Source organism: Colobus angolensis, unplaced genomic scaffold, assembly GCF_000951035.1.
Source record: "Colobus angolensis palliatus isolate OR3802 unplaced genomic scaffold, Cang.pa_1.0 Scaffold81, whole genome shotgun sequence".
NCBI lineage: Eukaryota > Metazoa > Chordata > Mammalia > Primates > Cercopithecidae > Colobus > Colobus angolensis.
In genome coordinates this window covers 3,009,588-3,035,953 of record NW_012121932.1, presented here as the reverse complement: position 1 = coordinate 3,035,953, position 26,366 = coordinate 3,009,588, and the positions used below count along the sequence as shown (strand labels likewise).

At 35.9% G+C, this 26,366-nt stretch overlaps 1 protein-coding gene across 1 annotated transcript in view; it reads left to right on the top strand.

Moving 5' to 3' along the window:
• The window catches only part of USH2A (Usher syndrome 2A (autosomal recessive, mild)), an 802,205-nt gene that overhangs the window by 656,653 nt on the left and 119,186 nt on the right, over positions 1–26,366 (top strand). The window contains exons 55-57 of the mRNA XM_011929421.1: positions 7,649–7,756; positions 14,621–14,804; positions 15,710–15,867. Of these exons, the coding sequence (XP_011784811.1) occupies positions 7,649–7,756; positions 14,621–14,804; positions 15,710–15,867 (450 nt within the window). The remainder of the gene's footprint in view (positions 1–7,648; positions 7,757–14,620; positions 14,805–15,709; positions 15,868–26,366) is intronic.

Genomic DNA, 26,366 nt, shown 5'->3' with positions numbered 1-26,366 from the left:
TGTTTTGTCACTCCAGTTCTGGCCACCCCCTTCCCTCTGCAATGTCCTCATTGTCTCATGATTGAGCAACATCAGATTTTGCTGCCACCTGACATCACATTTTGTTTTTAGAGAAGAAAAGTCTGCCTGGAAATGCAGAGAAGAATCCTTAGTCTAGTATAACACTGACCTTAAAAGAGGAAAAGTATTTATTAAAATATTTATTTAATATTTATTAAAATACTGTCACTAAAATCAAAATATATATAATATAATTAATATTATATTTTTGTTGCTATATTTATTCCAGATATACATCAACATTAAAACTATTATTTAGACACCATCAAAGAGAAAGGGTCTTTCCTTGGTGGTGTCTAAATAATAGTCTTAATGCTGATGTATATCTGGAAAGAGAGTCTGCCAAAGAAGTAACTTGTTAGGAAGACGTCTTGGGGTCAGGAAGATATTGGAGAGAGGGGCCTAAGTTATGGCCCAGAATTTCACATGAAATATCGAATTAATAACGCAAGTTAGGTTATAGCAAGTAGTCGGGACTAAAAGTCATGAAGTGATCTTACTGGCATGTGCAATGAAAGAGGCTCTTCGTTTTGATGTTTTGATGTTCAGTTCATATGAGGTAGCAACTGAATTCATAAAGCATGAATACAGAAAATGGACAGTATCAATGCTGCTCAAGTGGGGGGGACAAGATATTGGCTTCGGTAAGAGGAATGGGCAGCTGTTGAAATTGTGAAGGATGGTACCATCCAGAAAAGATGGCTTTAGCATGTGAGCTTCTGAAATAATCCTTAATCAAATTCTGTAAAACAAATTCTAGTTTAAAGGCACCTTAGATGTCTGTAAAGTAATTCCATGATGCCTTTGTGTATCAGTTTTGAACATCTAGATTTTCACAAATTATCAGATTGATCTAAGTAGAATGCTGATATGGCTCTATCCATCACAATCGAGATGACCAGTGGATGCTGGAGTTCCTGGGAATCTCAGTAGGCAGAGATGCTCTGAAAGGGATCATTTAGTGAGATCCCAGGCAAGTGAGGGCAAAAGGAAGCACCATCATTATAGTTGTCGGGATATATACCCTGGGGCTCGTTGTCTTGCACCAAGAAAGAATTCAGAACACAGACACATGTGGGTGGGTTAAGGAGTGGAAAGTTTGATAGAAGAGAGAGGAGAGCAACTCCTTGCGAAAGAGAGAGAGAGAGAGAGAGAGAGAGCGAGAGAGAGAGAGAGAGAGAGCGAGAGAGAAAGAAAGAAAGAAAGAGAGAGAGACAGACAGACATCCGAAAAAGTGGGGAGGCAGTGGATCACAGCAGATTTTATAGGCAGGCTGGAGAAGGCAGTGTCTGATTTACATAGGGCTCACAGATTGGTTCGATCAGGTATAATATTTACATAGTGTGAGGGGAAGGCTGGTCACCGCACCCTAATCTTATTATACAAACGGGCCTTCCGGTTGATTGGCTCCGTCTTGTCTGTGCCTTACAGTACAAGCGGCTGACAAGGAGAAGGGAAGATGGAGCCGCCATCTTGAACATGTGTAGTCCTTAGTTCCTGCCCACATTCACCCATGCAAGCACCCAGCTTGCTTGCCTTTATCTGTAGCTCGACTTTACATGCTTGCCCTTTGTTAGAAAATTATTTGGGGCTTTTCACTAAAAAGAAAAGCCTTACCGAGGACTCCCATACCTTTACTATCTGCCTAAGTGATTTCTTCTTAATTCCTGTATCATTAGCAACAGAGACTGAATGTAAGTGTCCAAGGGGCCAGACCACACATCCAGTTTGGGTGAACTGGTGCCAGGACAGATGACTTATCAGCAGGATGGTTATTTACAATACTTTATAACCACCTAACAAAAACTTTTTAACGTAACTCAGTCCTCTCAGTGCTTGAGCTAATCACTAAACATGCTGATGGAGGAACTCACGGAATTACATATTCTTTAGGACTATTTGGTAGTTCTTTAGAACATAACAAATGACACAATAGCATAACTGGCTGAATGTTTTGAAGTAGCACTTGCTATGTGAAATTATAATGGCTAAAGTGCCTTTTTTTTTTTTGACTATTTGTCAGGCGATTAAAAATTGGAAGCAAACTGTTCTTTATAGAGTACATCAAATGTAACTTTTGTAAACATGGGTTTTGTTTTCCAAATCATATTTTTATGAACTAAAGGCAGACTTTTTGCAGTCCCTTTTAGCACACATTTACTCTTGAAAGTAATGTTACTTGGAAGTGTAATTGTAATGAGTTTGGTTATATTATGCTTCTTTCCTTTAAAAAAGAGCATGATTCCCTGTAGGGAAATTCAGGTAATTTGCAGCCACAGTAATCTTCACTATACTGAAATGTTAAATACTTGGCTTTTCTCCATACATTTGCCTTTCTGTACTCTACAACTGCTATTTCCTACTCTTCTAATTCAATGCTGAGCACTTGAATGATGTTTTCTTTTCTCCTTCTACTCCTCGACTTCAGGATTAAGTTACAGTTGGAACGGTTCCTTTGAGACATCTCTTTATTTCCCTCTTCTCATACTGATCAATTCATGAGTAGTTTTCAATTGGTGTGCCCTTTTCATTGCCTGTTGCTAATATGTCATATATATCTCATTTTAAGGACTACCGATAGAGGCTTACTTAAAAATGACAGCAAATTCCAGTTGAAATGTGTTCATTTTATTGAGTTTTACAGAGTCGTATATATGAAAGGTCATCAGGTTCATGTAAATCATCTGTGCCTGATGGTAGTTGATGCTTTCTTACAGATTATCGGAGCCAAGCCTATTAGTAATCCAATCCTCTAACAATATGAAAAATATAAAAACTAAAAGAATATGGTTTTAAATTTTCTAAATTATGGATTTAGATATTGCCTTCACTTAAATTAATCTGTAGACCTATTAAGCAGTCTCTACTATCATGCCTACAGTTTCTAGATATAGAAACTGAGGAACCTAGAAGCCAGAAAACTTCCTTGTAGTCAAGTACTTAGTAAGTAGATAAGTATTAGAACCCAAATAGCCTAATTTCAGACTGCTCTCTTAGCAGAGAACATGACTCAGTACCTCACTACATGACTCATAATAATATTTAAAATGAAAATATTAAAATATATAGTCCCACTTGAATTTTTTATATTGCTGGAAATTTCACTGGGCTTTGAGCTATTTATGTCATGATTTGTATTATAAGGCTAGGAAGCCTGACCTAGTTGTTCTGGGCCACAATTCTCAGTGTAATTGACCAAGTTCCAATACTGGCTTTCTTTCTTTCTTTCTTTCTTTTTTTTTTTTTTTTTTTTCAGTCTCGCTACTACGTCACCCAGGCTGGAGCGCAGTGGCAGGATCTACCTATCTACCTGCCACTACCACCTCTGCCTCCCAGGTTCAAGCAATTCTCCAGCCTCAGCCTCCCAAACAGCTGGGACTATAGGCATGTGCCACTACGCCTGGCTAATGTTTGTAGGGTTTTTTTTTAGTAGAGACAGGGTTTCACTATGTTGGCCAGGCTGGTCTCAAACTCCCAACCTCAGGTGATCCACCTGCCTCGTCCTTCCAAAGTGCTGGGACTACAGGCATGAGCCACTGCACCTGGCCCCAGCCCTTTCTTATCTCTGTGATCATAGGCAATTTCCTCCAACTTTCTGTGCCTTAGCTTCCTTATCTGTATAATGAACAAATAATAGCATGCACAGCAGAAAGTTAGTGTGGGCATTGATTATATTAACACCCATAAAGTGCACAGAAGAGGGCCAAGTAGTAGTAAATGCTCAATAAACTTTTGCTAGTATGTCATTTATATAATCTTATAACTAACTTCCTTTAAAATAACTGCCATTCTCATAAAATATATTTAGTTAATGTATAGAGTCCAATGAAAAGAGAATTAAAAACAGATCAACAAAAACAAAAACACCCTGAGTTTTGTTTGTTGGTTTTTTTCTTCCTAATTTATAGTTTTTGTGCTGGTTTTTGAATTAAATTCTTCTAACTTTTTTTTCATTTTGAGCAGCTACAATGTATACAATTATGACTTACCAATTAAAATAATATTAATCTTAAAAAAGAGCAGCTGCAATGGTTTCTACCATTTTTTTGTCTTCTAAATGCTGCTTAATCTTCAGAGGGAAGGCAGCCATTGAGTAATTTAAATACTGTTAGTTCTAGCTCTTATGTGATGGGAGAACATAGAGCTTGGTGTTCAGGCTTGGGTCGTCTATACACTCCTCAGTCCAGATGAAGTCAACACTAAATAAAGTACAAAGCCTGATAGTGGACAAACGACTGGCTTATCCAAAGAAACTGTGAGTTTTGTTCTAAAAAGCAGGAACAGACCCTGGAAGGTAAATATGGCAGATGTGAAGTTGCCTGACACACATTAGCAAACATCTTTTGAAATGAGCCTAAATATTTCTACACTTTGCCCACATGGTCCATTAAACTGGCCAGCATGTCTGCATTTCAAGGATAGACACAGCTCTTGAGGATAAAGTGCCAATGAATTAGAGTAAAACTGCCGTTCTCCCCATATTCACTTGCAGACATGTCTTCCACTCTCATCCTTTTGGTTCTTCAATCTTTGTCTCCTTTCCTCAGTGCACCATGTTGACTCCTCTTGATTTGACAACATGTTTGAACTCCTCTGACTTCTTGACAATGTTTTCTGCTCAGTGCTGAGTTTGCCATTCCTCCTTGATTCTAGTACACCAGTAGCTTCAAGAGAAACATATTCCTTCCACCAGCCCTACCCCCATATCCTGCTAGGTGAAACTACCCCATTTAATGTAAACACCTGTAGCTTGGTGAACCTACCCCATTTAATGTAAACTCCTTTGATGCAGTTTCCTCCCTCTATCCAAAATCCCTAAGTTGCTGGATGCTCTACTGTTGTACCATGCCTAAACACCTGCCTTCTCAAATTCTAGGCTGTAAGTAAAATGGAGACCACTCAACTTGCTGCAGAAAGGCTTTGTCAAGAAATGACAATTTATATTTTTATATACATTAATTTTCCTTTCAACTACAATTCTCGTTACAAATACTCTTAATCCTCTAATCAACCTTAGCAAACCTCTGTGATTATGAATTTTCTTTTTTCCCTAATGCTCATCCTAAAATTTTCTTTTACAGTCACTGCATATCTGAAATCAGACCAACCAGGACCATGTTGAGGAAGATAACTGAGGCCATTGTTTTGGTCAGAATATTCCAGAAAAAAAATAAAATATCTGTTTACTTTTAGCTACCGTATTTACATCTGGTATTCAAGAAAATATCTAGAATATATGTATTGATCACAAATTATATTAATTTCTGTTATTTCATTAATATTCTGCAACTAAAAAAATCTCTGACTCAATGAAATCAATGCCGTGGGCAGGGATACTGATGGAATTATGAGGAAGGACCTTTTTGGTCAGGTCACATGGTGACAGACATCGTAGCCTCACATCCCTGCAAACCTTATGGGACACTATGGTGGGCATGCTCTTCCTTAAGCAATATTTGTTCAACATTGAATGCCTAAACATGGGCACTATAGGGGAAAATGACCTCCCAAAAAGACTCAGTCAGTGATGTCATTTCTACTCTCAAAGGGCTTATATTCTAAATGGGGAAAGTAAGATATTCAGGTAAAATGGTATCACACTGGTCAAGACCCTTTTTGTCAGTAGTGAGAGTAAAGAGGAGACATTGTGAAGCTAAACGAGTTTGCCACTGCAACCTCTGAGTTTCATTCTTGAATGTTCCCTTCCATTATTTTGAGCTCTACATTTTGTAATCTTAGCATTTTCCCATAAGCTTTTATCAAACATATGTGGCTTGGGAATGGCTTAGATCTTTAGTCATATTCTTCGTCTGTAAATCAGGTAAACATCAAAATTATGTAAATCCTCCAAAGCAACCAAATGGAAGATTATAATCAAATAAGTACCTGCATCTTATCACTAAGTTGATAAGAAAATACAAAGGGCTCTGAAGCTAAACCTTGGGGCAGCTCCAGCTGCAGAACATTATTGCTTTAGCAGAGAACCCAGACTACTGCTCTCATTCTAAATGAGTGAGATCGGTAATTTTTTCATTCATTGAACAAACACACCTTTTGTGCCTGTCACAATCCTAAGGATACAGATAGGCAAAACAAAGTTGATGTTCTTTCAGAGCATACATCTAAAGTGGGAGACAAATAACAAATAAGCAAGAGACACAGCAAACATCAGAGATGATTGAAGGCTATGAAATAAGAAAGTTATGTGAGGTGATAAAAAGTGATGGGTGGGTTGTTTAGATAAAGTGGTCAAAATTTTTTAAAATGTAGCATTTGAGGAGAAATCTGCATAAACGGATAAAGTGACACATGAACATCTCTGAAGGAACGGTCATTCCACCAAAAGAACAAAATATGTGAAGATGTAGCTCAAAATACATGAAAAAATAAGCATAACAATCATTGGATTCATCTGTAACTTAGTTCAATTATTTAACAAATAGGCTAAGTCCTGTTGTTTTAAAATACTATTTTTTTCTCAAAGAGAGCTTTGGCATTGTTTGAACTTTCCCAAGAGTCAAGGGAGAGATGTCTTGTAAGCCTCAATATCCTCCTTGTTGAATGCTGCTGAGTTTTAAAGTTGCTTCTGCTAGAATGAAATACTGCTTTGTGTATCCTATTTCATCTTTTCCTGTCTGCTAGATGCTATAATGATTCCCCATTTTACAGATCAGTAGACCAAGGCGAAGAGAGCTCAGTAACTCTCACAAGGTCACCAGCCACACACAGAGCAGCAAAATCTAACAATATACAACTTCTATTTTAGATGGATTGTCGTTCTTTTCTCTCTGAAAACTTACGAACAATTACCATGCTGTATCATATTCTGAATACAAAAGGAGTAATAAGCACCATCTCCTCTCCAAATTAGCCTTAATCTACGTGTAAAGACAAAATCAACACATCTCAAAAAAAAGGCACATTAGGTGGAGTGCAAAGTTTAAAAACAAAAGTGTTGGTTGGCATTAATATGAGCTGAATATGACTTGGGGCAAGAAAATGTTGACTCTAACCTTCTTTTTATTTTCCTGCCCCTATTTATATAAGAAGCAATTGCAGAGACTGGGATGGTTAGCCTGGAGAAGAGAAGACTCAGGAGGTTTTGATAACTGTCTACAAACATTTGAAGAACTGTCATGTGGAAAAGAAATTAGATTTGTTCTATATGTCCCCAAGGGTGAAAGCGATAGAAAGATTTCATCACAATATAAGGAAGGACTTTCAAACAAAATAAGGATAACTCTAGGGCTCTCTAAAGATTTTTTGGGAGATGGAGTGCTCTGATCGTATAGATGGGACAGCCTCTTCAATGACATATTGTATAGGGAATCAAGAGAAGGGTAGATGGTTCATGTGAATTTTAAGGTCTCTTCTATGGCTGAGAATTTATTAGTTTATCAGTGATAAATGAAATTTTGCTCAACACTTAACCTCTTATGAGGTTCAGACCTTCTTTAAAGAGTGTTTTAAAGAGTACTCTTAAATGTTTTGGCTATCATATCTACAACTCTGCGTGTTACTTCTGGTGCTTAATTGATAATAAATAATCCTCTTAAGGTGTACTTTATTTCTTGCTTGCTTTTTCTAGGTCTCCAGCCGTACACCAACTACAGTTTCACGCTTACGGCTTGTACATCTGCTGGGTGCACTTCAAGCGAGCCTTTTCTAGGTCAGACACTGCAGGCAGCTCCTGAAGGTAATGAAACAATATCCATGGTTTGAGGGAAGAAATTTTCACACAGCATTTTGAGGTGGAATCTGTAAATTCCTTCATAACAAACAAGGAAGAGGCAATGAAGTTGATAGATACAAAATAAAACAGTATTCTAGGTTCCCATTCTTCAGGCTTGATTCATGTATGTGTAGCTTCCCAAGATCAGTTCGCTTTCAATTCTTTAAGCTTTTTAGAGTTGACTTCTGTGGAAAGGAGAATTATTGAAAATTTTCAAAAACTCAGATGTTAAACAAATATTTTGGGAGCTTGTAATATGTAATAAGCACCATGCTCACTGCTGAAGTTGTTTAAAATATTCTCTGGCCTCAATATTGACAATCAAGTAGAAGTGATAGGAGAAAGATCTGTATGAAGAGAGAAAATCTGAAAGTTGATGTTGAGAAAGAACAAATGAATAGAGTGCTAAGGTTGGCCAGAAGAGGAAGAGACAATAACCCATCATTAACATCAAGAAAGACCTTATGGAGCAGATGACTTCTGAGATGGACCACAAGAAACAAGGATTTTGAGAAATGAACAGTGATGTACAGAGATGTACAACCAGACACAGTTTGAAGGAATATAAGATGGAATCATCACCTTAGACGGCAAATTGGAAATGTCTTATTACATTTAAATTGTTAATTTTCCGTGATACAGCCATTCTGTTTTCCTCATTTATGCCAGAAACTGTGCCACACTGCTCAAGAAGGCATCCACCAGGATGTTTATTGAAGCATTTATTTTGTTTAATAGCAAAATGTTGGGAGCAATTTTAATGTTTGTGAGTAGGAGAATTGCTAAATAAAATCAGCTATCCTCATACTGTGGAATTTCATGCACCAATATAAAAGAATGAGATGATCAGTTCATACAAAGAGAAAGTTATGAAATTATATTAATGTATAAGAACAAACTAAGAAAATGACATTTGTTGTTAATGGTTAATAAATAAATGCATTTAAAAATCCGGGAAGTATACACACCAACTGATAGCAATGGTTACCCATGCATTGAGAGGTGGGATGCGTGGTGTCATTTACTTTCAAAAGAATAATATACTCAGTGGCATGTGTTAGTGATCAACTAATTATTTTGTTAATCTTCATTATCTGCCTATTTTTCATATGTGGAAACCAAGGCATAAATAAGTTTCTAAACAGAAATGCAATGTTAATTACCACCATAGACTCCTGAACTACTTGTCCATTACTCTTCTAATGAAAGGGATTGTTGTACCTCAGAATATTAGACCTGAACTTCCTACCAGTAAATGGGGAATAAAATGGAAAATTCCACATATGGGGCATATGGCTCCTCACCAGGAATTCACTAATGATGTTTTCTATATAAAGAATGTTTCATGTCAAAAAGCTTAGTGTTCCTTTGAAAGGAAGAAACCAGCAGTGGATTTTTTGGAAAGGTAAACTATCAAATGGATACTTTGATGATAATGGATAATTTCTAAAGGATCTATCAACCAGATTTGGCTGCAACTCAAGCCTGATAAAATAACGGAATCTCTTGTTCCACTTCTCTCTACCAAATTCATGTATTTAAATTCATTGGAAATACACATCTATTTTCCCACTTTTCCCAACAAAATTTCTTGAAAGGACTTACATTTTATGACTTAAAAATTGTAGCTTTCAACAGTGAAGGGTAATGTGGTATGAGAAATGCCCTTAATTTCTTTTTTTTAACTGTTTGTACCTTTCCTTTAACACAAACAACCATGCAAAGAAATGATAAACAAAATTGACTTTCCTCTGCAGAAGAAACACGGATTTAGGGCCATTTTCTGGCTGAATAAGTGCCATTTATATATAACTCATATATGATATAAATATAGTGTGAATGCTTAACTTGGGAACACCTTAGCAATCACATTAAGTTTTGTTGTTTTATTGTAAAGTGAAAACAAGTATACCACTTTATATTATTCACCCAGATACAACTAATTATAAAATGCCATTTTGAAATACATAGGATATAATTTGAAGATCTCATATATGAGTATTTTAAGTGAACATGGAGAGAATTAAAAGAAGTGTTTAGCATGGCCAATGCAACCTGAGCTCCTTTCACTTGCCTATCATTTTCAATCTAAGAAAAAATAAATGCACATTACAACCTCATTGATAAGTTGGACACAGTTCTCTACAGTTTTATCCTCATAGAAAACTGTGTACCTGTACCTTTAGTCAAATAATGGGAAGATTTTGAATGGAATTATTACTCTTCTTTTCTACAATTACTGAAATCCAAGTGAGTTCTAATTCATTTTAGAGATAAATCATGCAAAATTGCAGTCATCCTTTCCACATTGATAATGTGGAAAAGATAAGGGAAAAGAAGAACCAGTCTTTTTCAGTTTCATTCTAGATTCCTCTTTCTCTGCCCTTCTTTTAACGTTTATGCGCCGTTTGTTTTTTCCTCTACTGTTTGCACTATAACTCCCAGGCTGTTCTGGAATTCTCAAGCACTAACTTTATCTCCTAATGGAGGCTGAGAGCTACCAAATACTAAAGCTACCATTGTGGATTTAAATCCTATTTATTTACTGGTCTACTACGTGTTTATATTTAGGTGTTTTTCAAAAACTTTAACCTCAGTACTTCACCACTTAATTCTTCCACTCCACTCTACTCCTCAACCTGCTTTTCTTCTTCTCTCAGATACTACCACCTACCTATCACCTAAGCCCAAAGCTTGGCATTCTTGATGGCTCCCTTTTCCATATGTAATACGTAATTCTTCATAAAATCTTATTAGTTTTAAATCTTAAGGACTTTTTAAAAAAAATTGTTCTTTTTTACCATCCGTTTTACCACTACTTTAGTTCAGGTCTTTATAGTTATAAGAAGAGAAGTTCTCTGGATCCTCCTAACTAGGTTTGCTTCCTCTAGTCATTTTTAGTCATTTTTCCTCTTTCTCACATCCTACATCCTAATTCTTTTTCCTCTTTTGACAAAATAAGAATATGACATATTAGTCACCTCCATAAAATCCCATTTCCTTCCAGGAAGACATACATCCATATCTCCTTAGCAAAGCAACATGGACCCCTCAAGTTTTAACTTCCATCAATTTTTCAAGGCTTTCAGTCTTCCCCACATGCCATGCAATGCACCAGTCATGCCAAGGTATGTGCAGTCCTGCCATCCTTGCCCATATTTCTAGGACTTTCTGTGGGTTCCCCTCAGCCTGAACTCCCGTTCCCTACATCCTCACTCAGTTAATGCCCACCTTTTCAAAACTTGGTTCGCACATCTCCGCTTCTGAAATCTTCCACTACAACCACCTACTTCCTACCTATCTCCATTTCTCCCCACAGTCTGTATCAGGTTACCCTTTCTAAGTGTTCTAATAGATACTGTGCCTCCTTCTCTTAAAGCATGTATCATACTGGAGTACAATTTTTTATCAACTCATCTTTATTCACCATGATACATGAACTCCATGAAGGGTAAGAGTGAGTCTTTATCTTCATATCCACAGTGCCCAACACAGAAAATGACACAAAGTCAGATAGAATGTTGAGTGAATAAATTAAAAAATACTAAACAGTCCAGAATTCAGTGCATCCCTGACATCAGCTAATACAAAATTGGTTCCTATCACCAGATTTCACGAGAAAAACAATCCACAATAAATGTTGGGAATTTTGAATTGGAATGAAGATTTGTAGGGACATGAGAAGTGGGTAATATTGCATGCAACTCAGGATAAATTTAAAACAAATACAGTAGACATGTTATACTGGTTGTCATTGTGTAAAGAGGTCCACCAAGGTTTAATTCTACCTTTACCCTTTTAACTCTCAGCTAGTTTACCCCACTCCATCCCCCTAGGTTACTTTCCTCCCTAATATTCATTTTTTTCCCTTGAACTGCCTCAATTTGCTCCTTTATTATACAGAATAGGTTTTTCTGGTTTCACCTGAGACTTAGACTGGGGTTACATGGTGAAGGGGACAAATTCTCCACCTAGGACTCATTAATATATCTCACCAAACATCGTCTTACTCTAGCAAAGATTTCTTGCAGCTGCCAAGATAATGATGTCCCCATATCACCATCCAAGTAAAAATGCAGCACTTTCTGGTTATGTATACATTTGAACTGCATCTTATCAATCAAACCAATGGACATGGAGTTATTACCAACTTGAACAGAGCTTTTGCCAGCCTGTATAAATAATAAACTCAACTTTTACTTAAAAGTTGAAACAAACCCAAAATTACATTTCATTTAATAATAATTCATTATTAGCTCCTCAACATCCACAGGCTTTATTGACTGGTTCAAATCAGAAACCAAGCAATAGCCATTCTAGTACCTTGGTGATTTTTAATACAATGTTCAAGATGAAAAAGATATAACTACAGAAAGCAGATTATGAGTTAAGACTTTATCTTTTGAATCAACAAATTAATATCACATTTAAATCAGACCTCTGATTGGTTGAATCATCTAGCAGCCATTGGCAGAGAAACTAACACATAAATATATACTATGATTTGTCAATTTTTCCAAATATCTAGAGCAGAGCAAACTCTCAGAACAAAATGAACTACTTTCTTCTCAGGAATATATTGCTCCTTAGAAAATTGAGATGTTTGAGACATTTTTGAAATCTACCTTGTTTCTTTCAGGATGCTGCTAAATAAATTGCATTTTATTCTTCTGAAAATTTTTCTTCTAAAGTGTCAAAATCTTATCCTGTACAGAGTAACCTACACAGGAGATACAATCAAGCAAAAGCTATTGATTACAGGGAACCTAATATTGAAATGAGTTTTTTTTTTAATCTCCAGAAGAGATTTACAGTGTCTAATCAGAGTATAACTCGATAACAACATAAAGTGGTAGGATTGAGCTTTCTCATTGCTGGGTTCTCCATCAATAGGTTTGTACATCTATAAGAGTATTTGAATGTTTGACATTGAATTACAGTTGTTTATGTGTATATTTTGTCTTTTAGACAGAAGTAAGTATAAACTCCTTGAAAGAGTGAGCCACATCTTAGTTATCTTTGCTTTCCCTAGAACTGCCTGCAGTGCTTAGCATAGTATTTTGCAGGAGATATATTTACAATAAATCTATTCATTAAACTTGTATTAGGCATTGTGTTATCCATAGAGATACATTGACAAATAAGACAGAGAAGATCCCTGCTACCATGGAACTAATCTTGCATCAAAGCAGGAAAAAGAGTGGACTGCACTGTCATATAATGTAAAAATAATAGTAGGTCGAAGAAAGAATTTTATTGTGGTATTTTGAGTGTTAAGAAAGGAAATAGAAAAGGCCATGCAATACTGAGAAACTAGGTTGGGACGCCATTAGATGGGGTGCAAGTTAGAGTTAAGAGAGTATTAAAATAAGGTCTTATCAATAAGGTGATAGTTACAAAAGTAACTGAACTATGAGAACATATGAGAACATTCTACATATAAGAGCAATTCTGCATATGAGAACAAAATTCAAAAATGTCATGTTGCAAGGGAACAAAAGTGTTCCAGGTCAAAGGAATGGAAGTTCAAAAGCCCAGATGTAGGAAATAACCTGAAGCATTCTAGGGATAGAAAGGAATCTGGTATGGCCACAGCTCTGTGAATGGTGGAAAGAACGCTGCCATGTAGGCCAGAGCCAATAAAATGTGGGACCACATGGGTCATAATAAGAAATTGGGATTATATTATATGAAAAAATTCAAAAGGGTTATATGGTTCGTAAAGATGACACTGGCTTACATATACACTTTATACACTTTTATAAAGATCCCAATGGAATAGAGAAGGCCAAGATTTCAACATGAAGGCAAGTTTAGAAGCTATGACAGGAGTTTCTGAGAGAGAGAAATGTGGCTTGAACCAGGCGAAGTGAAAATAAAGATACAGGGAAGTATACCTTATAGAATCTTCTGGGCTTGATGTTAGATTACATTTGGGGGTATGAAAAGTGAAAGTCTCAAGGATCATTATTTTTGTGTGTATTGTCCAAGAAAATGGATAGATGGACAAGATTGGGAGGTACATAGATTGTAGACAGGAAAAACAAGAGTTCTATTTTGCATGTTTTTAGTTTTTGATATATCATCAGTCATCCAAATGGAGGTGTCAAGCAAACAGTTGGATTCTTGAGTCTGACACTCAGAAGAGAGTTTCAATCTAGACATATGCCTTTGGGGGTCTTCAGCATATGCATATTTAAAACCCATACTGAATGGAGATCACCTGGGAAGTCAGTGTTGGAAGAGAAGAGAAGAGAGAAAAAGAAGAAGAGAAAGGAGGAAACACAGAGAGGAGAGAGAGAACAGAGCCTACTGCTCTGAGGCATTACATCCTTTCAAGGTCCAGGAGGGGAAGAGATCCCAGTAAATGAGGCCAGAGGCATAGCCAGAGAAGAAAAGAGAAGAAAGCATCGCCCTGATGGGCAAGAAAAAAGAAAAGTGCACTCATTTGTTGAATTGTATAATTCAGGTAAATATTCGATTATGCTTACTTTCACATATTCCTGGTAAATCGTATTAAAAAGTTTGAAATCCCCAGATAGTCTCTCAGGCCTTGATTTAAAATACACTCAGAGTGACAACCAAGGCAGAGAAATTATCCACTGCTAGTTGTCTGAAATTCACTTTCCAAAGGCAATTCAAAAATAAAATAATCAAAGTAATAAAAATCTATTTACACCAATTGTGTATTTTTGTTCCTTATATATAAGTTAGATATTTTTTAAAATCAGCAGAAAAAATATCACAGTTCATGGGGAGATGGTGTGACTTTTGATACACTGTTTATTTTATCCTAACAATAAAACCTCATTGCGTTATTCTTGCCAGGAGTTTGGGTGACACCTCGACACATTATCATCAATTCTACAACTGTGGAATTATATTGGAGTCTGCCAGAAAAGCCCAATGGCCTCATTTCTCAATATCAATTGAGTCGTAATGGAAACTTGCTTTTCCTGGGTGGCAGTGAAGAGCAGAATTTCACTGATAAAAACTTGGAGCCCAATAGCAGGTAAAACTAAAAGAAAACTTTACCAATCATACAGCAAGATTTGTACATTTCTCTGGGTTGATAAGAAATGCATGTCCCACTGAAAGTTATTAAATTGTTTAATTAACTTCCTCATTCCTTGGCCATTCAACAACTGATAAAAGTGCTAAATCATTTAGTCTTTAGACTACATGAAATTCCTTAAAAATATAAATAATTTGTCTTCTGTTTGACATAAAAGCATGAGAATTTTTAAATATACAAAATACATGAAGTATTAAACTTTAAAATTTACCAAATTATCTTCAAAAACATGCATCCTTGAACTAGCAATAAAAGAGATGTAAAGCGTTTTGTTTTCCATCAACTCTCCTTTCTTCTTGTACAATGTTTCTCTACTTGCTACACTACATATAGTTGTGAGTAGTTTTAGAGGAAAAAGTTCCACGTATTTGCATTTCATTCCCATTCATTTCTCAGCAGAGACAAAAACATATCTTAAATCAACAGATGTTTTATTGTAGAAAGTAGAGATCAATTTCATTTTATTGTAAGGAATAGCAGATCAATTTAAAAACATCTCTCTCTAAACATATTTCCCTGAACTCCAACCCATTTAAAAATGGGGAAGATTAATTTGAATCCTCCACAATCCACCAGCACACTCCAAGACTTTCCTGAAATCTTCAAGAAAAGGTATGAATTACTAGCAGGTTAAAAATAAAATTGAAAGCAGCTGAAATTACAATGGCTTGGAGAGAATGTTGCCTGTGCAAGAAAAACTACCAAGTCAAGTTTCTGGAAAGGGAGCAAAGAATTTGCAATTTGTCACAAGCGTAGGACTAAGCAATGGCTAGAAAACCTGGTAATCATTGCTCAAGTCTCTTGTGCATGGCCTTATCACTATTCTTTCTTTTTAAATATAGATACACTTACAAGTTAGAAGTCAAAACTGGAGGTGGCAGCAGTACTAGTGATGATTACGTTGTTCAAACACCTATGTCAACACCAGAAGAAATCCATCCTCCATATAATATCACAGTAATTGGGCCTTATTCTATATTTGTAGCTTGGACACCACCAGGTAAAAAAAAAGTGTGTGTGTGTGTGTGTGTAAATAATTTAAAGGAATTAATTAGAGATAAGAATGGAACTGTTAATATAGTAAATCAGAAAGACATAGTCGGTCTCCTGGATAAATATGAACAGAATCTAAACCACACTTCTAAGTGTATAGATGCATGAGTACACACATACATACATAGAGGTACAGGTATCTAGATGTCAGTGTAGATGTATAAGTATATATGCCTTTCTATGAAAGCAACACTTTCAAGTAAAAGAGACTAAAAATCTGTCTTTTTACTCATCTTTTTTTTTCTTTTTTTGAGATGGAGTTTCACTCTTGTTTCCCATGCTGGGGTGCAATGGCGTGATCTCGGCTCACCAGAACCTCTGACACCTGGGTTCAAACGATTCTCTTGCCTCAGGCTCCTGAGTAGCTGAGATTACAAGCATATGCCACCACGCCCAGCTAATTTTGTATTTTTTTTTTAGCAGAGAAGGGGTTTCTCCATGTTGGTCAGGCTGGTCTCGAACTTCAGACCTCAGGTGATTCACCCGCCTTGGCCTCCCAAAGTGCTGAGATTAAAGGCACGAGCCACTGCGCCTGGCTTCCTCTTCTATTAATATATCCAATGCAAGTCATAGGTCAGAATTACCTTGAACGTTCATTTCCATGTGACTCCTTAGATTGGATCATTGACATTATACCATTCCTTTTATATTATATCAGTGAATGCGGAGTTTGGAAAGACAGTTGTTCACTCTGCCCATGTACCTTGGGTTGTGACCACTTATGGTAGCTGCATTTTTCCTCTGTAAGCTGAATAGCCTTCACTGAGCCATTTAGTCATTATTGGGTTGCCTTGTGACTTAGTGCAATGTTATATTTTGAAGTAAGAACCATCCTCAGGTAAAATCCTGACTGCATTAATACCGTGGAGTAAAGAGTAGAGTGAGATTTGCTTTCTCTGTCTTTTAACGTAAAGGACACATAGGGGACTTTTATTTCCAAGTAAAATTTAAAATTGATTAAGATGTTAAATACACTTCAAAAATATGTGACTTTATTTTTAATATCTAGTGTTAAGATGAAATTGAGACACACCCTTTTTGTCCCCATCAGAATAAGTTTAGCTACAGTTCAACAAGGCACCAAATAGTTAATTAACAGCCATTTGGGCCATCAGTAGATCCATTCCATAACATAATTAGCAGAGGCCTATTTTTATTGAATTGAACAGTCAAAACAGGTAATATTGTATGGCTATAAAGATAGTGTGAAGGCCTAATACATAAAACTTAAGTTCTTATATACCAACACCTTCTGCTATAATCTAAGATCAAAGAGAAAAGGTTATTTTTCCTCAAAATTCAAAAGAAAGTTTACAAAGAGCTTTATAAGCAAAGAAAAACATAAATTGCTCTAAAATATTAAATGTACATTATTTCACCCACTTTTGTTTTAAAATAAATGTACAACATATTAAACAAAATATAAAGGAATAATTAATAGTGGCAGAATGCATCATAAAGTGCTATAATCTTTATGTTTTAAGAGCATAGATATTCTTGAACTCTGTTCTTAATGTCAATAGAAGAAAAGGCATATCTTCTGCTGTGGGAAATATACAAATTTACAGCCCCTTTACAGAATTGATGTCTACTTTCATGGAATAGCATTGCTATCTTGTGATTTTTAAATTTTATTTATTTATTTATTTATTTTGAGATGGGGTCTTGCTCTGTTGCCCAGACTGGAGTGCAGTGGTACACTCTTGGCTCACTGCAACCTCCGCTTCCCGGGTTCAAGTGATCCTACTGCCTCAGTCTCCCAAGTAGCTGGGACTATAGGCACACACCACCATGCCTGGCTAATTTTTGTATTTTTAGTAGAGACAGGGTTTCACCATGCTGGCCAGGCTGGTCTTGAACTCCTGACCTCAAGTGATCCGCCCACCTCTGCCTCCCAGAGTGCTGGGATTACAGGCATGAGCCAATGTGCCTGGCCACAGTCTTTTAGTATATTTCTTCTTGGTATTTTTATTGTGCTGTTGTGTTTTTGCACCACAAAATAAAATGAAGCTGGATAGAGCCAATCTAAGGCCAGATTTAGCCTACTGACAAGAAAGTTTTAGATTCAGACCAGGGTCTTCTACAATCCAAATTCTCCAAGAACAATAAGAGAGTTTTCAGGGTGATGAGCAAAGTTGGTGATTTCCTTACCATATGACTGGGAAGTCCCATGGTTTATCAAAATATCTGTTATTTTAACATTATTACACATATGAGTTGCCATTGCTAATCTGAAGACTTCATGCTCAGTATGGATTTGAAAATATCTTTATTTTATGACTATGAAAATAAGACAAATGAAAAAGCCAGGATTCATATCCCAGCACTGCCACCTATTAGCTGAACTTAAGCAGTCTAGGTCTCAATTTTCTTCATCTGTGAAGTGGAGATAACAATAACACCTACATGTAGGCAGGTAGGCTTGCTATAAAGATTAAACGAAGTAATTTATATAATAAATACATTATCTAGTTCTGTGTAATATTCTATAGATACCAATGGTGATTGTTTGAAGAATTATTTTTTTGTCTTTAATTGCTCATTTTAAAACATTCTTGTTCCAACATTTGCTGGGTCTCAAAGCCTCCATTTTGAAATAATAAAACTACCTACTGAGGTTTGGACCTCTTTCAAATTTCCCAGCATGTGTCATTTTTTTCTTTGAATTCAATATCACACTTAAATGTTTAATGTATCATGTTTGAAAGGTATCATTGTGGAATAAAACACAACTTTCGCTTGTTTAATATGACCTTAACTCTCACATACCTCAGGCTTTGTATAAATTGCTTATTCTGGTCCAGCCGAGGGGATATTGTAGAATACTTTACACACTAACTCTAACCATTTAACCAATGGTTAATAAATCTGCAATATTCAGACTTGTCAGTCTTATAGTTTAAGATGCACAAAATCCATTTCAGAAACCATATAATATAAGGAAAGATTAAAATCTTAAATTAAACATTTTTACTGGTGCCTAGAAGGATTTTAAACTCAGTAAACAGTCAAATGATTTTGACTTGTGTATAATCTACAGTAGATTTTATTGGAAAGTACCTCACGCTGTGTTTTGATTTGGGTAATAAAAACATTTTTCTATTCCTGAATAGTCACAAATATATATTTTAAACAGAAAGAAAATAAATTTGTAAGTGGAGATTGTTTATTTGTTCACAATAGTTTTCTAGGTATTCATCATACTCCCTGCCGTTACAAAATGATTACATCACAGAGCTGAATAATAGGCAAAACAGTCCATGCCTGTAGTTCCCAAACCTGAATGAACATTAGAATCACCTAGGAAGCTTGTGTAAAGACAGATTCTCAACCCCAAATTTACTGAGAATCTCCTGGGATAGAGTCAAGAAATCTAGAGCTTTAAAAAAACTCCACATATGACTTTGATATGCTACTGAGTGCTTTTAGAAATAGTAGCCCAGAGGACCAAGGAACAGACCTAGGTATTGTTGAAACCAAATGATTCTGGGAAAACAATGTTTTACTGGGTGTTTCAGTGGTGTGCCAAGACTACAAGAGGTAATCGTGGAAAATGGCAAGCTGCCGAAGGGAAAACAGCCATGTGACAACAATGATCTCTGCAGCATGAAGAAACTAGTAACTAGGAAGCTTTACCTACTCATCCAAAAATCTAAAAGGAGTAGACATGATTTACCAAAAGTGTGGATCACACTCACCGAGTGAAATTGGTGAATTACAATAATTTTTTTCTCTGAAAACATAAATCCACCAGTTTCTCTTGAGTGTCTAAAGCAAGTTTGTCCAACCTAAAGCCTGGGATGGCTTTGATTGCCACCCAACATAAATCCATAAACTTTCTTGGGTTTTTTTGCAATTGTTTGTTTTAGCTCATCAGCTATTGTTAGTGTTAGTGTGTTTTATATGTGACCCAAGACAATTAATCTTCTTTCAATGTGGCCCAGGGAAGCCAAAATATTGGATACTCATGGTCTAAAGCCAAAATACTGCTGAATTTTATTTGATTTTTTAAATATGCACTTTGTTTTGTGGTTAATGTGAACAGAGTAATCTTAGACAGGTAAGTTGCTGGGAGAAAAATGTCTATGTGGTTACTTGGCAACCGAAAAATTACCTAGACAATTAACTGGATTTTCAGTTTTCAAATTATTGTTCCAATGCTATAAATAAACTAGGTCTTACTACATGTTTATAAGTCCTACTAGTGAAAGATAAAATCTAGGGAATAGTGACAATACCCAGTGGGAGAGTACCTGTGATACTGATAACGAATGTCGTGTACATATATTCATATTACTTGGTGTATTTGCCATTTGTTAAACTCCTACTATGTGCCAAACACTGATAAGCTCTTTCTCTGCCTTACCTCAGTTAATTTTTATGCAAACTCTAGGAGATAGGTAATATCATTATCCCCATCTTAAGGTAAGAAATTTGAATATCAAAAAAGTGATATAATAATATGTTCAACGTCACACTGCAGAGCCAGAATTCAAATTCAGGTCTACTGTCTGCATTTGCCTTTTAAGACCAGTTCCTTCCTGTCTTTGGCATAACCCTTAAATCCAAATCGACTTTTCATTTATTGACCAAAGTCTCTCAGATTTATGATGGATCAACTATGATGTTTGAAATAGTAGCTCAGAGGGCCAAGAAACAGAGCTGGGTGTTGGTGAAAACCAAATGATTCTGGGAGAATAGTATTTTACTGGGAGCATCAAAACCAGAAGAATTATTCTTGGAAGGTGGTGAGCTCCTGAAGGGGAAATATCCACATGGCAACAATAACGTTTTGCAACGTGAAGGAAGTAGTAACCAGAAAGCTTTACCTACACATTCTAGAAGGAATAGACATGACTTAAAACCAGATTCCAGGTGCAGGAAGATTTTAGTTAGGTGGGAGGGGAAGTGAGTCACTTCTCAAATTGCTGTAAAGAGATCGTCCAAATTCTATTTTAAAGTCTTGGTAAATATTCCCCTATCTCACAGGTAAACCCTCATCCACTTTACCTTATTCTTTCTTGATAAATGTCAGTAGTAACATTGCCAAAACACTCCAAGCTCTAGAAAATCAAGATCTCTAGCCTTTTGAGTATCATTTGAACCTCTAAATCAGATGATGTACAAACAGCATATCCTTATAAAAATTTTGCTGAATTAATGGAGGAACACAATGGTGAGCGAGCCTCCACATCTATTATGCAGTCAAATGTAAATTGTGGTTATCCTGCCAGTTAAAATTATTCAAACATTTGATTTTCTCTTAAAGTCATCCTTCCTCTACATTAACTTAAACAGAGACACACACACAAAGAGAGAGAGGCAGAGAGACAGAGAGATATTTCTTCTTTAATGACAAACAGAGCACATACACGTATTTTCCAAAGACTGCCTCTTGTCTTATGGATGTGCAATTTTTTTCACCTTTCAGAAAAGGACATATTGTTTTCTAACACGGAATGGGCTCCACTATTTAGTTGTCCTCTGGCCTTGGGCAAGCTGCATAATGTTTCCCAAGTTCAGGTTTCTCATCTGTACAAGGGGATATTAAATGCCTACCTTATATTGTTACATGAAGTAAATGAGATGGCATGGTACAACTCCATTATTGTTTGAACCTTCATGTAATATAAACCACGTTAGTTTATTCTTAAACATTCCCTCTCACCTTTTACCAGCTCTCAACATTGGATCAGGACTTTTGTATTCATATTAAAGAGAGCATTTGTATTAAAGCGAACAAAGGATATATGTTACCTTAATAGGTTAAAAATTATGGAAAATTAAATAGCAAATGCTTCATGGAACGTAAATGGTTTACTCAGAATAAAAACAGAGATAGATAACCCTGCTGTTTAAGAATCTAAACATTCAAAATTATTTAAACTCTGAAGGTAATAATGAGTCTTTCTAATTTATCAAGATGATGACTGTATTTTGAACTGTTCTAGCCCTTAATCATGTTCTAATTAACAATGCCATTGCATTAAACACATGCTTTTTCTCAGTAAGGATGGTGAGTCATTTAGGTTTAACATGCAATATTGAAATACTGGTGCTTTTCCTTTAACATTAATATCTTACTCCATTAAAGAAGGAATTAGCAACAATTCACTGAGAAATAATTTTTATTAATATTGCTTTAAAAATATAAATGTTTTTATTTATCCTTTTGATTAAAGGTTACCTAGCCATAATATGGTCTATTTATGGACATTAGACATCTTGGCATTCAGTTAACTCATCAGCTGCAGTGTATTATATCGGATACTATTCATTTAAAGTCAAACTTTACATTAGCTTTCTAAAGGATTCACGTTACATTAATTGGGATGATTCAACATTGACAGTTGTTTCACTTTTCTTAACTTATAAGTGCAATAACCAAATGACGAGGAGTGGTGAGTTTCAGAAGAAAATGTAAAACTCACTTCAATGGTTTGCATTTTATTTTGGATATTTAAAAATGTATCTTTCATTATTGAGTTTTAATATATGCTAGGCATTTTGCTAAGAGATTAACAAATATCTCATTTAGTGTTCAGAATAACTTAATGTAGTATGTCCTATTGTTTTTCTCATTTTACTAATGAAAAAGGTCAATTTAGACACTCCAAGCTATTTTCTCTAGGTTATTCTTTAAGTAGGTGTCAGAGCAGGGCTGACCTACCATGGGTCTGAGTCCAAGTCTGACTCAAAACTACTATTCTATATTTTCTCAATATTTTTCCACCTAAACAGTGCCTAAAGCAAATGATTTTTCATGAGTTCTACTGTAATGCCATTTAAAAGCTAAAACACTGATTTTTGCTTTATATATAGGAAGTGTGAATGAAGACAATGTAATTCAAGATCAGTCCACCCAGCAACTCAATAGAATCATTTTCTTTGTGGCTCAAAACTTCATGGGATGTAATTCATTTGCCTTTTGGTAAATTGATTCCTCTATTCGTGTAACTAACATGGAAATGATTTCTGAGCCCCACTCAGGGGCAAAACATGGTGCTGGACACCCTAAAAGTTACAAAGAGGAAGGAGACACTGTCCCTCTTATCAGGGACCCTACCATCTAGTAAGGTAGAAAATACATAAATGATAAGTATTATACAACCAATGTTAAATTTCCATACAGTTGGTATGAATGAGTTCAAGAGGGTCCTGTTTTACTTCTGTTCTCCCTAAAAGGCCTAATCAAGATGCCCCTACCTATATAGTGCAGAATTTTGCTCGATTTGTTAAAAGCACCATGTTAAGTGCAACCAAGTGTTGTGAAACAACTGCCTCTATCAAACTGAATTCATAGTTTTTCCTCTTAGAATTTTTCCTGTTCCAGCTCCTAAAAAAAGATTTAAAAAAGGATTATTGATTGACTTGTCCCATTGTAAAGTATGCACCTGCTGTGAAACGAAGCCATGGAGAAAAAAAAAAGTTGAATAATTTAACTTTTTTATTTGTAAAGATAATCAGGGTTTTTCTGATTACATCTTAACTTCATAAATGTTAAATAACCTATCAGCATCTAGTTGTTGTAAATTATGAAAAGGAGCATTGCAAGGAATATTAACCAAGGAAATCCTTGTTCTTTAGTGAACAAGAAAATGTGTTATGGCAGCTTGTCATTGTGCGACTGGTAACTTTGACACCAAATAACAAAACTGCCATTTGCACTTAGGGTAAATTGGTTCACCTGAGTTTCCACTGCTCCTCTTGCTCTGACATAAATTTATGAACTCAGGAACTAACCAAGTCGTGTGGCTTCCCAGCTGACTTTAACAAATATGCCCATTTCATTTCATTTAGTCATCAGAATACCAGGGGGCTCAGTCGTTTCAGACTCATTGCAGATGGTATAGGGTTTGTAGGAACACAAGAGACTTTCATGTCACAGTCCTGTAAATTATGACAGTGGAGGGGGCTCTCTTTTCTAAATGCATGTCAGTGTTTGACGTGTTCATGGCTTAGAGGAGCATTTTCTGTTTCAGCACCTCATAGGTATACGTAAAGGACATTTATTTCTGATTAACGAAGAGGTGAAAAATACATTTTCTACGCTCATGGTTTGGCTAGCCATGTTTAAATCTGGATTAAGATTATGTTTGTATTTGACATGCGGTAGAAGCACAGTTTTGTTCCCTCATCCCCTGGGAGTCCTGTCGTTTTTACAACAAAAGTTTCTTCTTGAAGGATGCAAGGCCTGGAAGCAGAACAGTTGGTACAGACTGAAGACATAAAGTAAAACAACCTCAGATGAATTCGAGGGAATGCCACTCCAAATTACTGCTAAGAATGAATAATACAATACTTTCATAGGAATGCAATTTGATCGTATCCAAGTACACATAAAAAATAAAACCAGATAACAAAATAGTGTTACAAAGACATTAACTTGAATGAATGTAACATTTATTTGTAGTTGGAATAGCAACTTTATTTGAAAGATAGATTCAAAAGTGTTTGAGGGCACATGAAAAAGTGCCATAGCTGGTTTTTGTTCTGTATTTCATTTTGTTCCATTTTGTTTTGTAGAGATGTTGACCATTTATTAAGTACTTTCTATGTTATGAGAATATATTAAAAGGCTTACAGTTATTTTCTAATTTAATCCTCACAACTCTCTATGAGGTAGCTATTAGTATCATCATTTTACACATGAAGAGACAACATTCATAGAGGTTAGTTAATTTGGCAGTGGTCGCTTGGGAAATAAGGGCAGAAGAAGGATTTGATCTGTCTGACACCACTCTGTGGTTTGTCTAGTTCAACAAGAATGATGGCATGTTTTTTATGAATGTGTGTTTGTCAAACTTTTCTGTGAGAACTGTCCTAGGAACAAAGAAGACAGGATGAACATGAAATCCCAGGTGGTCTGAAGACAGAGCCTGAAGCAATCATCATTAGCTTGCAATTTCTTTAATGTCTTGCTTTTTATCTTAAAAATTCATGTAAATTTGCCATTGTATTCTAGTGTTTGTCTTCATCCAAAAAATAATATATTATACGATTTATCATTTGGGAAAACATTTTCTACTAATCTCATTGGCTAAAGAGTGATAACACTGTTATATTTCAGGATATTAGGAAGATCTGAAGAAAACTAAGCCCAGTAACAGGTTCAAGGTCCCGGCAATTCTTCCCGTCTTCATTTTATCATAAATATGTGGGTTCACCGCAAGGCAGAGGTTTCAGTGAACCAAGATCGCGCCACTGCACTCCAGCCTGGTGACAGAGCAAGACTTCATCTCAAAAGAAAAACAAAAACAAAAACAAAAAAACCCTGTGGTTTCAAACAACAGCTTTTATTACTCCCTGCTTTACTGCTATGGCAGGGTAACAATGGGGAGAAATGCCCAAAATGTGATATGGAATGCTTTGTCATTCCAGGATACTCTGGATGGAAATTTCCATAAGCATATCTTCCTACTGAAGGTCAAATTGCAAACTGAGAGGGTCCCCAATTCCTTCTTCAATCTCTCTTACTACCTCAAGCAACACGCTCCAAAAAATATTTTTTGCAGAGAGGAAGAAGAAGCCTGATTACATTACTCTTTATTTTACCTCTGGCACAGCACTTAAATTTTTCTCATCCATTAATGAACTGAGTCTCAGATGGTCTCTATAATCAATTCTCCTTATCCAACTCTCAAATTTCATTTTAATTATTACAGTCTTGTTGAGTAAAAACTGCCAGTTTTGTCATGGAGTGGTGAATTAGGACTGGAAGAATAGCCTTTAAATAGGCCTCTTATGTGTATTCACCATACCAGTAAAGAGAAAAAGTTATTTTTTAGGCACTTAATTTTTGTTATGGCATCTTTTCCTGTTTCTTTATGAAGAAAAAGAGTATAGAACTCTTTATTGCCTGAAACTAAGTGGAAGTTTCATGGGTCAGGCCAACTTTTCATCCCATGTCTAGGGTAGAAAATACACACTGAGTTCATTTTAAAGCAATAGCGAGAGACTAAAATTACATTGTCCTTTGGTTACAGTATGAACAGTTATACTTGTTCAGCACATTGGCACATCAGCATAAACATTTTCTTCTGTCCTACAGCTGGTTCATTCTGAGGTGACTATTACAGAGTCTTCAACTCTACAATTGGCTAGCAAAAGTTCTAATCATTCACCATACATATAATTTTCTAATCTTGAACTTTTAGAAAGAAAAACTCACACCCGATTTTAGTGAACAAAGAAATGGGATTCTGCTGGTTCCCATTCCTCAAACAGGGAAATATATGTTTCCCAAATTTTCCACATCAAAGCGATATTCCAAAAAGAGGTACAGTAAGTCCTTAATGTCATTGATAGGTTCTTGGAAACTTCAACTTTGAGTGAAAAGATGTATAAGGAAACCAATTTTAGCTTAGACTACTTGACATAAGCAAGATTTAAGTTGCAAGGCATATTTCTGGTCATGAAAACATCACCAAACTGAACATCATCAAA